At 37.2% G+C, this 13,776-nt stretch overlaps 1 protein-coding gene across 1 annotated transcript in view; it reads left to right on the forward strand.

Moving 5' to 3' along the window:
• The first annotated feature begins 11,375 nt into the window (after nucleotides 1–11,375).
• Nucleotides 11,376–13,776, forward strand: part of LOC139737133 (L-fucose kinase-like) — a 63,836-nt gene continuing 61,435 nt past the window's right edge. The window contains exon 1 of the mRNA XM_071647814.1: nucleotides 11,376–11,439. Within this exon, the coding sequence (XP_071503915.1) occupies nucleotides 11,376–11,439 (64 nt within the window). The remainder of the gene's footprint in view (nucleotides 11,440–13,776) is intronic.

Consider the following 13,776-nt stretch of genomic DNA (forward strand, 5'->3'; position numbering starts at 1 on the left):
AATTGCTACTTTTCCGCAAATGGGAAAACCAGTATTGATTGATTGATTGATTAAAAGGTCTTTATTCAAATAAAATCTGAGTCGGCGACTAAAAGTCGAATTACACAGATATACAGAGATTATACAGCAAAACAGATGAAATAATAACATAATCATAATACATAAAAAATACATTACATTCAAACATTCTGTATACACAACTAATACATTTTTAACGCTACAGATTGTTATATAAATACAAAAAGGAAAAAAATGAATGGACATTTTATAAACAGTAGCGGTACACTCCTAATTTTTTTTTTCCACAGAAAAAAAAAAGAAAAGGAAGAAACACTCAGGGCTACTCAACTCATTGTCGAAAGAAGAAGAAAAAAAATGGTTCAAAATACACTTGCACATATAAGTGGATAGTATATACGTAGGCCTACTACTGCATGGAAACCCATTCTCTGATTATCTCCTTACCTTTTTTACATCATTCCTATATGCTGTGACATCAGAAGTTCTATCCTTGTTCAGCGATAACATGGATTTAAGGCATTATTCAACATTTGTATAGATGAAACAAAGGCCCAGCTCGAGTGCTTTAGAATAGTTATGAAATGTGAGTTAGGGATCGAAACAACCAGTGTTAAAAAAAAAAAAAAAAAAAAAAAAAAGATCCATCAGTATTATCAATGTTAAGTGTTGTTGAATATGCAAAATTTGAACAATAGTTAGTTTGTTTGTTTTTTAGAGAGAATTTTACCTAGAATGAACCGTCTGCAGTAATGATTTATTGAAAAAAAAATGATATCTCCTTATATTTCAGGCTTCATTGCGATTTTTTGTATATGGTATATAGGATGTTTTGTGGGGTCTAGGGCAATTACCCCCTGGGCAATTATCCCGCATCCTTCCCCTGGCCCTAATCCTAATCCTAATCCTGAACCTAATCCTATCCCCCCTAACTCATACTCCTAACCCTAACCCTAACCCTAATCTTTACTCTAAGCTTACCACTAACCAGTATTTAGCCAGGGGGTAATTGCCCTCTGGGGGTAATTGCCCTCGCGGATACGTGATATACAAATGATCTATACACAGGCATCAAAATAATGTGATAACTTGAATATTTTTAAAATTACTGTTCCCAATGGTAAATAATACCTTTGACCATAACTTTATGAATTCATGAGTTTTGAAAGAAATGTCCGAACTCCTTTGAACTTCACTGATGTTTTAATCTAATATTTCTGATTTCAGTGAACCCATGCATAAATTTGATTGGGGGTAAATTTTTCTCTGAAATTTCGTTATACCACTACACGACTGTCAAATCGCTTCTTGTACATCTGATGGAGCCATGTATGTATACAACATTCGCCTGCGGTGCTGGAACCAATATGGACGTCTAAATATACGCGATAACTCATTTCGATTATCGAATAAAGATATCTATCTGCGATTGCGGGTCAGCGACATTTCATTTTTTTTTCTTTTTTCGTGCACACTCAAAAAAAAAAAAAATGTTTTCGACGGATGCGGGTTTTGCCGAATACATTCCAATGCAAAGCATCATTCAATTTTAGATGTGACAGATAAGATTTTTAAAGGCACTGATGTTGGGTGAAGCCCGTGTCCAGTCTTCCGAAAAGGTACACCTCCGGTGACGGCGCATATTATAGTCAACTTGCAATACAACTGTGGTACAAGTAATCATCTGCAAGGGTGATCATAGAATGGAGAGCAGCACGAATAGTCGTGTCTTAGCATTGATTGAGCATAGTGCTTATAGTGAACATGCTGCGTATAGTGAGCATGCTACAGTAGCAGTCATATTGTGCACAGGTCCATGTGGGGTTGGGGTGTAACTCATGGAACATAAGCGCATTTGTCGGAACGTACAGATACTAAGTAAATCCTCATGATGAGAGGTGGATTTTTAAGAAAATCATACTTATCATAATGATAGAACTATCCATTTTCTCATGAAATAGCATGCAAGAGAGGTGATGAAATCTTGAAGAAAAAAATCTTACCAAAATGCTTCATCTCTAGGTTTCCCATGTTTTGATGACCAGGATCAATATATATATATATATATATATATATATATATATATATATATATATATATATATATATATATATATATATATATACATGTAAATATATATAGAGTGCACGCAGTTCGGGAATAACTCTGCTATACAGAAGGACTCGAACCTCATGCGATGTGCATGGAAGCTTACCACACGGTCTTAACTTTCCTGATCCTAACTACTCAGCCACGACAGTCCATAATGTGTGCTATTGTAAGATGTAAAGACAGAATAAACTGACCAGAAAGAATATAAATTATTAGTGGAAAAGTGAGCAAAGAAAATGGGATTCCATCGGGATTCGAACCCGAGACCTCCGGATTGCTAGACCGGTGCTCTACCGACTGAGCTATAGAAAGCCCTAGTACAGTGTTCGTCCCAGAAACCCTTAATTCTCAATGCTCGGGTGGTCAGAAGCTATAGCAGTGTGTTTGTGTGTAACACACACTAGTGTGTTTGTGTGTTACACACACGCACACACTAGTGTGTGTTACACACAAACACACTGCTATAGCTTCTGACCACCCGAGCATTGAGAATTAAGGGTTTCTGGGACGAACACTGTACTAGGGCTTTCTATAGCTCAGTCGGTAGAGCACCGGTCTAGCAATCCGGAGGTCTCGGGTTCGAATCCCGATGGAATCCCATTTTCTTTGCTCACTTTTCCACTATTGTAAGATGCTTAGAAATAATGTTTTGATGCAAATATTATAGAAGCCTAACAATGTTGTGCATGTATAGTTGCTATACATAACCAGATCAGCATCTAGGCAGAGTGGCGATAATGTCAAAGTCACAAACCTTGGATAAACTTGCTATACCTGATTATGAATCTTACTGGGATGTTTTACTCGTAGGTGTAGAGCTGGTTTGAAAACACGGAATTAATACAGTGCAGCAATGTTCAGGATGTAGACATTAATAATTAACACAATGGCCCTTCATAAGCATCGAGATAAGAACGGAAATGCCCAAAAGCAATTATTAAAGACTAACTGATGCCTCCATCTCCTTGACTCGTGAAACTAAAATATTCTGCAAGCTGCGGCCCCAATTAAGGTTGTTGATCTGAATTTCTCTTTCTTCTTGTACTGAGCCTCCCTCATTTCATATGAAGTACAATGTACATGTATTTCGGTCTACGGTGAAGCTGAAGTTACATAATAAAAGCTCTCCATGAAAAGATAATGAGGTCAAGTACGCCGGCTCTCTAACATGGAGCTATACATATCTGATATACTTTTTTTCAATTCAATTCAATTCAAATGTTATTTCATTTTTTTTTTTTTTGCAGTTTGCGTATTGTTATTTCATAGCACAGTTTTCATGACAATGTATAATTTTTATGAGGTTCCACATTTATTGATATCCTTCTCAGTTTTCCTTTGATCTGCTTATGAAACCTTATTCTCTGTTACCAAAGAAAGTAGAAAATAATATCTATGTTTTGCTTTGATCTGCTTATGAAACCTTATTCTCTGTTACCAAAGAAAGTAGAACATAATATCTATGTTCTACTTTCTTTGGTAACAGAGAATAAGGTTTCATAAGCAGATCGAAGCAAAACTGAGAAGGATATCAATAAATGTGGAACCTCATAAAAATTATACATTGTCATGAAAACTGTGCTATGAAATAACAATACGCAAACTGCAAAAAAAAAAATGGAGGGACCCACTAAAAGCTAGGTGCTTACTGTAAAACATAGATAGAGATGGTAAGTATAATCGCCAGATAATATCTGGCGTTTTCCCGAGCTAATGTGCTCAATGGAAATTGACGTAAAGCGCACTGACTACCATCATTATTGATACGGCAAAAAGCTGTAAGTGCTAGCCTGGTAAGTAACCTCATGAAAAATACATGCAAGTTGACCTCATTTCTTTGAGGAAATGGTTTGGGCTTCCGGAAGACAACAGAATTTACATGTGACTTCGTGAAGAGTGCTAACAGCCAGTCCATAAAATCTACTGTGGCGAGATTGCTATGAATCGGACATTATTGCAAAAGAAAGCCCTCCGTATCATTTCCAATTCTCCCACTCGTTCACATACAAATGTATTGTTTAACTGTAATAAGCTACTAAAAATTAACGAATTATTTTTATACAACTTAGGCCAATTTATGTATATGTATGATAACAGTTTACTGCCACCTATCTTTGGTTCTATGTTCCAAAAAAATCAATCATTCCATAATTACCCCACCCGACGCTCTAACGAGTTTCATTTACCACTTCTTCGAACGATTTTAGCAAAGAATACACTTATTTACACTGGACCTAATTATTGGAATTCCCTGAACCACGATATAAAATCTGCTCCCTCTATCTACTCCTTTAAAAGGAGATTGAAGTTTTTTCTTTTGCAATCCTATAATGACGACCCCCTGAATCAGATTAGTTCATAGGCTTATTTTGTTTCCCGTCCGCAAAATCTTTATTGCCGTTTTTTTCATTATTGTTACCTTTGCCTTAGCTTTGATTATGATAAGATCTTCTTTAACTTATACCTTGCAGTTGAAGGGTTTGTTGTATATTCTTCTTTTCTTCTTCTTCTCTTTCTTCCTCTAACCTCCGATGATCGTTGTCTCTGTTGCTTACTCCTGTCTATTTTGTTACCTCTTCGTCGCGCTGTAGTCTTGTTTCCTGTCGTGTCGTCGAGTCAGTTTTCTTCCCTATAAGTAGTCTTGTTGCTGTCCCAGTCTTGTCTCATGCTCATTATTTCGTTTGTTATTGTTTTGTGTGTAACTGTTTGTCCGTCTGTCTCTTAGTGGGCTGCTAAACTTTTTATGCCAAACTTTTCGTGCTGCTTTGTTGCTATATTTAGTCAAATTTTGCACCGAGTTTTTAATACAAGAGGGGCCCACACTCTACAAGCATTGTCTTTTTAGTGGGTCCCTCCGTTTTTTCACACAGTGCATATTGACAATTCTTTCATTTTCGTTACTTCTGCAACAATTGCAATGTATTGATACTATTAGTTTTTCTCATTATTGTTGGTTTCTTTGTACGAATTTACATACATTGTATCTGTCACTCAAGAAAGTGAGATTTATGTCTGTATGATTTTATTGTGGAAAAACGAATAAATTCGAACTTGAACTTGAACTTGAACATTACTCAATTCACTCACAAAATATTTTGTCATATAAGATAAACTCTCTCGGATCTTTTGAATAGTGTAGACGTTGTTCCCGATAGGGGTACAACAAATGAAACAGAACGTCTCCCCCCCCCCTTTTTTTTGGGGGGGGGGGGGAGGGGCGTGGGAGCCATTTCCTCTTCGTTTTCTGCTCATTATTTTCCTAATTAGAATATCTTGTTCTGAATGACAGCATTTATTTTGAAATCGGTCAATACGATACAATTATTGAAGAAACGATGATGATGTTGCGGTTCTGCAGAAGAAACGATAGAATTACTATACCGATGGAACGAGGAAATGATGCTTCAAAGTGTTATAACACATTTTATTCACGTTGTCACATGAACGATTTATAAATTCAAAAGCACATAATGTTCAGAAATATCTTCACCCTCCAAGAATGAAACAAACTCTTCATATTCAATACTCTTATATATAGTGCTCAATATCTACAAAAATGATCGTGATATTTAAAATATTGCGCGGATTAATTTGTGTTTACTTTAGGTTCGGTTCCATCTGGCTCGGATGCTGTCAACTTCTTGATGAGGCGTGAAGGTAGAGTTTCATAACTTATTGATATGACAAGTCAATTAAAAAGCTTCTGAAGACCCACATTGTCATCCATTCTTCATAATCTGTCTCTAATCGTTCCACACCGATATCATTATTTGCTCAGCTGCTGAGGTCGGTCCAATAGTTATGATCGTCCTCAATGTGAGAGTGTGCAAGATAGTTTGCTTTTACGGAAACCTGTTCCCCGATTTCTCGAGTTTTTTGTTTATCGGTTTCGATTCGATCGTATCAGCTTTAACATATGAATGTATGTAATTATATATATATATATATAATATGATATATATAATCTAAGTTTATAATAATAATAATGATAATAACAATGATGATAATAGTTATTATTATTATATATTATTATTATTATTGCCATTGTTATTATTATCATTAGCACAGGGAGAGGGGGAGTAGGTGGGGGCGATTAATTGTGTGGTGTTGATAGAATTAAACCTAAAGCTAACCACAGAAAACAATGAGAGACATATAAGTGTGTGTGTACGGATTCATGATATTTGCACTGGTATCATTAAAAAAAGATCGCAAGGAATAGATTAGATTATTTGATTTCATCTAGATGTATGCTCTTTTAAGTTTGTGTGATTTTTCAAAAAGGGTGTTGATCGTAGGACATAGTGGTAGAAAATAAAGCTTGAGTTGAGTTCCTCCTAATGCCCCAGTCACATATAAACACGGATCCTCAAGGATCTACATGATGAACCGGGGAGTTCCTGGATAGTTTCGACCTCGATGGAGCCTCGACGAGCGTTGATATGACTGTATACAGCATCAACACCGCAGCTACACGGATAAGGCCGGAAGAGCGCGTCGTCTATATACACACGGACCAACACGGCATCTACACGGATCAACACGGCAGCTATACACGGCAGCCACACAGACCATCCCGGATTGCTCTGCCAACACGACAGTCCCCGGATGACGCCGGATGTTTTTGACCTCCAAAAAGTTGCCGTGTTGGCCTCCCGGCGTCAACACGGATCTCTCCCCGCAATGAGGTCCCCGGATCACCCCGGATCGATCCGGGGTGGTCCGGGGTGTTCCGGGATGTCTATGTGACTGGGGCATAGGGGGTTTCCTCTCAAATCATTTTGGCCTATCGATCGTGGCCTGGAAGTCACGTTTGCCTTCTCAAATACTATTATTGAGGAAGTGCCCTATAATGATTATGGCTTCGTGTGAGCATCCTCCACGTGTTGTGCTGGGAAATACAAAGGTAAATACTACATTATTTGCATGATTCAATTTTATCGTATGTTATTGTGTTGTATGTATATATATAATTTTTACAGGTATTGAAAAGAAGCAAGTAAAGTGTCAGACTGTAAACCATAATGTTGATTTGGATTTGATCAATCGAAAATCCGTTTACATTGCATCAGACACTGTGTTAAACTATACCGTTACTCCAATTTTTGAAATTAAGCATTTTATTTTCAAATTAGATATTGCTGTTGAGCCAAAGAAATTCCTCGCCAATATTGCAACCCGCAACAAATCCATGTCAAGGATGATGTTTCATAATTTTACAAGAATTTACTGCCCAATATACAGAGCAGTAAAACCTTGTGAAATTATGGTAGGTGTGACAGGAACTTAATGAGGAGAAGTAGAAGAAGAAGAAGAAGGAGACGACGACGATGAAGAAGAAGAAGAAGAAGAAGAAAAAGAAGAAGAAGAAGAAGAAGAAGAAGAAGAAGAAGAAGAAAAAGAAAGAAAGAAAGAAAGAGAAAGGGAAAAATAGTTTGCATTCGAAGATGACAAGTTTGAACAGTAGGTATAGTGGTATTGTGATTAGTGCATTTGATTAGAAAGCGTTCATCATTATATCGAAGACGCTAGCTTAATGGACAGGTAATCCAATAATTAAGAAGGGACAGAAACTGCCTAATCGACTAACCCACGAATGTTACTCTCAGTAGAATTGTAATGGGTCCATTACGTCTCCCTCTCTCCATTACCTCTGACCTCTTGGTGTATGGTTTTGTTTTTGCTCAAAAGCCTGAAAAAAAAGCGCCTTTGTAATCTAGGGGATTGTCCTCTCTCAAATTCTGCTTTCAAATGAGTATTTGTAAGACATTCCACACATTATACATCATGAGACGGTGATGGAAGTTTTATCACGAATAAACAAAAAAGTCGTATGGGTACTAATTGTATTTTGATGGTAATGCTAGCCGCAAGCACTTCGTCTTTTTTTTTTAATCATTGTCTTTCAAGACGTGCAAACTTATACTCGCGCATCTTATCGGCTATCCCGCATACAAGATATCTTACGCATTTAATACTTCGCTGATCAACATGTTATTGTAAAGTATGTATTATTGTTATCAGTCTTATACGAATTTTGAAGGTAAAATAAAAAGAGGTCTTTTCATACTATGAACAGTAATGTACGGATATAGAGTCATAAGATTACTTGATGAAACACTGACATCAATTCTGTTTCAAAGCTCGAAATTGTATCTGAAAATCGACTTTTGTTAAGGAGAATAATCCAATCTACTGGGGGTGGAGGTTATAGTTCCTTTTCACATAATTTTCAGAATAATCATTGGTCTTGCGTTCGCTGCTATATTTTTTTTTCTTATTCATCATCATCAATAGACACGTTCCTAATGTATAGGCAACCGTGCACAACTACTTAACATAGTATGTTCTGTAAGTGTACACCGCGTGTGACAAGGAGCTATGAGTGAAAATGGGTTATGGTAATTTGCCAACTAGTTGGCGCTAAAGGCTATGAATTGGCCTATATCATGACACCACAACCAGAGAATTAAGAATAATAGATAATGGCTTACTTCAGGGAGGCGTATGTTCTCTTTCGAGCACCTCCTTGCTTACAACAATGACTGGATGATACGGTAGATATTAAAGACGTATACAACCTTCAAGAGTAAAGTCCTCATGAGTGGTGATGTGACACAATGGATAAATCTGTTGACTCATTTCACACAGGAGCCCCATTTTGAATCCTGCCAGACGCTTACATCCTTTGTCAAAATGCATGCTGCTTCACCCCAACCCCATAGATGACCCGGGGGGGGGGGGGGGTAACAGGACACATGAATGAGGACTTAATGTGGTAAAGAAATCTAACGGGATTTAGTCATACTAATTGTAGTCTGCAATCTTATATATGGAATCGACCCTCCTCCCGATCGGTAGCTATGTTTACGTATCAGATTTTCAAATAATGATCAATGAATTTAGTTTGTTTTTGGTGTTTTGTTTGAAATTTTGATCAGTAAACATCGTCTTAACTGTTTATTCAAATTTTTCAAGTGTTCTACCCGGAATAAATGTGCACCAGATCGTTTAATTACGATTCTACACAAATGCAAATTAAAGCTCCCTCTTCCGTTGGGAGGGGGATAGGTGCTAGGACCCAATTTAAGTAGTACATGAGAAAATAATGCATCAATTACAGAGTTTAGATTTTTTTTTTTTTTTAGATATAAGTTTGGAAAAAAAAGTGTCGTCTTTTATTTTTATTTATTGACATTTTCCCAAATATTATCGACCCAGAGTGTGAACAGATATGTCAATCTCGGTTCCAGAAATGCAAAAGCTCCCTTATTATGAGTATGTGTGTGTGTGTGTGGGGGGGGGGGGGGGGGGGGAGGAGATACTCCCCCTCCCCCCGCTCCATTGGTCGACTTAGATATCAGATTTCAAATAAAATCTGTAATTTGATCAGTGAATAATATGAGAATATCAGGGAACAATGATATTAGAATATAATTTGTGTAATTTTGGTTCGCCTAGCTATATCTAATAACGTATGTCTTCCTTTTTGATAGGAAATTTTCCAAATATAGGTCTAGGACCTACGCCATCGAAAATGTGCTCCAGATTGTTGAATTCCAATTTTGAAAATGAAAATGAAATGAAAAGATCTTTTTTTTGGGGGGGGGGGGATACGCTCCCTTCCCCAAAAATATTGAGAAAATATGAATATAGATGTTCTGCGCCCCTCTCTCAAGAAATTGCAACGGCCATGCCCCTGTCAGTGTCAGGACCATCCCCTCTGGTCTTCATCTCACTCCCTCTTGGGGTGGGGGTGGAGGTGGGGGTTCACTTTTTCCACGTTGCATCAGGTGTAACCTGTGCATGTGCTAGAGACTAGTAGAGTACTGGTACAATTAACTATATATAGGTACTGCTGGTAGGTGAGGTCCGTTTCACCTCGACTCGAGCTCCATGCACCCTGAGTGATTCCCTTTCAATGAATTTTATTTTATTGCATGTGAATAGTTATAGCACTTTCAAGCACCGTCGGCCGACGTCGTCATCGCTCAGTTCATCCCAGTTCAGCTTTCTCCAAGCTGCTGCAGGGATTACAGTTAATCGGTATCCTTTCAAGGTTCAAAGAACTGCCATAGCGCCACAGCTACCGCACCAAATACAGTACTCTGTACGACGTGCGGCGCCCAGGGCAGGTGCGTCGACAGAGAGTTCTGTTGTGTGATGTGTGGGATGGGCCTAGTGTGTCCGCCGTTTAAAGTCTCCCTGAAGTGCCCGTGGGTTTGACCTGAATATGTGAACTGTAAGTTGTAGGGCCTTATAGGGCCTTGTTGGTTTACGATTCGGTAAAGTGCACAATTGCCTACGATTCAACAAATATTGCATGTGATTGGTCAGCAATGGAATATTTAACTGGGTCAGTAGTGGGACTGGTCGCCGTCTCTAGTTTTGTCGTTTTGGCTAGTCCCATATATAGGATTTTTTTATGGTAGTTCTGCAAAGTTGACGATCACAACAATACGCATCGTGCAAATCGTGTACGCATTAGAGAATAACGCAAAACTTTGTTTTATTTTCTAAAATTTTGTGATTTTTAAAGGGATTGTACAGTATTGGTGGAGATGAGAATTGGGCTTTTAACTTTTTGCGAGATACCAAGAAAACACTTAGGACCTAAATGAAGTACCATTGGTACACTCAGAGTCAGTCAGAGCATACCAATTGCAATTAGACTCTAGAATTTCTACCATTTTAAGTGGAATTCGAAGTTTATTTGATGAAAATTGGGTTTGGAATGACTGAAACATCCAAAAACAAAGTAAAACAAAGCGGTCGTAATAAAATGTGGGTCCCACACTTTATCGGAATTGCTCTGTTTTGAATATCTCAGCCATTTCTCAACCAATTTTCATCAAAAAACATTGAATTCCTCATGGAATTACATGCTTTTTCATATTTCATAAGAGGTTTCTCATTATTTCACCGAAAAATGTGAGAAACCTGAAATTAGGTCTCAACCAAAACTATATAATCCCTTTAATGTGTAAGTATGTTTTTACTTCTGTTTTCTACTTGATGCTGCTACGCAGGCCTACCTGGAAGATCTCTATCAATAAACTATATAAGCCTAAATTTATAGGTTTCCAATCCAGTCAGTTGACAATCCATAGCACCCATACCAAGTCCACAAGGTTCAACCTCCCATGCCAAGGACCAAGGTTCGACCATCTGAATCTGCACAGTTAGTTTGAGTTTGGGAGGCATCAATAACTGCAGGGATCATTTGCGTGTGACAGTCAGCTGATATGGAGTGGACAGCCATTGTGGTAACATGTCGGGATAAGGCAAGTGCCCGAGCTGTACAAGAGGGTAAGGATCAATTTCCATTACTAGCAAGTATTAATATAATGTAGAATCTACAGTGTAGTTCTAAGCATTATGATGATTATTTATGTCTCTTATAGAGTCACAGATAAAATTGAATATATTGAAGGGTGATCTGTTAGTGTTAATCCTGTGCTTAGTTCGATATGATGCTAAGATACAGCTGAACTTTCATGAATAATGAAATCACCACAGATAAGTCACTGCATAAAAGCATTAATGTTTATGTCTTAGAATGTCTGTGGCAAAGAACTCACATGTGTGTGACGCAGTCACAAATCATGTCTGTTTGAAGGCAAAAAACTACACATCAGAAACCAGTGTTAATCATTCACGTTTGATCACTGATGAAATGCTGAGTTAGAGATCATTGTCAGATGCAAATCGCCGCTGGGGCGACAAGACCTCGTATAGAATAACAAAATGTCAAATGTTCAGGAGAGCCAAAAAACATGGCAGCCAAAGCACTATAGCGAATGGGATAGCCTTTCCTTTGACATGCTGTGGTGGCTTCATTTTTGGAGTAAGACAGTTGGGATTTGGACAGGACATCACTTTACCCATTATTTGACTATTAATCAAAAAAAAAAGTCATTTTCACCGAAATTGTCACCCCAGCAGCGAAATGTTACCTGTAGGGTCACTGTCAGTAATGAGGTAAATTGAACTTGAAATCATAATCAAAGTTTGGTCTCTCTGAGGCAAAGAAGAGATATGGTGATATGTCAGTTATATAATAGCTGCAAAAGGGCCTGCTTGTTCAAATGCAATTTTCTCAATTTGACTTGTGATATAAAATATTCAAAGTACAGCAGTGTGCAGTATCAAACATGGTGTGTATACATGTCAATAGAAATTAGAATATCAGGTTTGTGATCATTATTACTGATTCAGTTGCAAGACCAGCATGCCTTTGTTCTTCTCAGAGTATTGCATGTAGTAGTTTGTTGGCGGGCAAGTCCAAGATAACACGCACGTTACGTATGGGACATTCAGAGACTTTTATGCCCTGAAAAATAGTGTTAATGGCCTTTGATCATATTGAACTTTATCATGGCGATTGATATCTAGGAGAAGTATAATCATGTAAAAAATTGAGAAAAATGACCTTTACAATTATATTCTACAAGAGAAAATATGAGCCGTTACGTATGGGACCAGAAAAATTTTGTTTTTTTGAACATTTTGTTCAACCTTAAAACTCTCTGAAAGTATTTCATTCTACAACTTGTAACTCACTGTGATGAAAGTCACAACACTCAAGATTATCACAGGAAAGTTTCATGTCATTAGGCAAAAATCTCTAATTACAGGTTCTAATTAAAGACAGACATGACGTGTTACGTATGGGACAGTTACGTATGGGACACTTTGTCCCCCATTCATTTAGTGTGTGGAGAACCATGTTTATGGGTATTTTGCATAATTATTGAAGTAAAATCAGTTGAAACTACTCAAATACTGCTAATCCAGATTGTCAAGGAAACAATATGCCCCAAATATTCACCATCATAGTCATATTCAATCATATTCTTATATTTTTATGACCAACTTGAGTATGCATGCCCTTTGTCCCCCATTCGTTTAGTGTGTGGAGAACCATGTTTATGGGTGTTTTGCAAAATAATTTTGCAAAATACCCATAAACAAATTTTTGCATAATTATTGAGGTGGAATCAGTTGAAATTACTCAAATACTGATCCAGATTGTCAAGGGAACAATATCCCCCAGATATTAACCATCATAATCATATTCAATCATATTCTATATTTTTTATGACCAATCTGAGTATATGTATGTATGCCCTATTTTTATCAGGATAGTTACTACTAAAAAATTGAATAGTTTAAAGTGTTTACTTCCATTGATGAAGGGCAGTTTGCCATTTAGTTTCAATAAAAAACAACTTGACACAAGAAATATTAATTTCAATAGATGAGCAATACCTGATGCGTGGAATTCCAGTAATCGAGTAGATGTAGTCAGGTCATTGATTTGAGTCACACCTCAGTACTTGTATGTATACCCATGAATTTTGTTGTGGCTACTATTGAAAACTGAATAAGGACAATTTGTGTATCACTTGCAATAAAAAAAAAAAAATCATTTTACTTTTTTTTTAATTGTATGCTCTTTAGTAATTCATATTATTGGTTTCCAGTCATCTCATAAAATGTTGGAAACTGAATCCCCATTTCTACAAAAACTATACCATCCCTTTAATGCTGATTTTCATAAGTGTATTTTGCCATCTTCCCCTCCCCCTTTCTGAAAATTGTTCAGTCAAGTACATGTATTGTTTCAAATGTCTATAACTCAAA

Source organism: Diadema antillarum, unplaced genomic scaffold, assembly GCF_040938485.1.
Source record: "Diadema antillarum isolate AM-2024a unplaced genomic scaffold, OU_Dant_1.0 scf00000028, whole genome shotgun sequence".
Classification (NCBI taxonomy): domain Eukaryota; kingdom Metazoa; phylum Echinodermata; class Echinoidea; order Diadematoida; family Diadematidae; genus Diadema; species Diadema antillarum.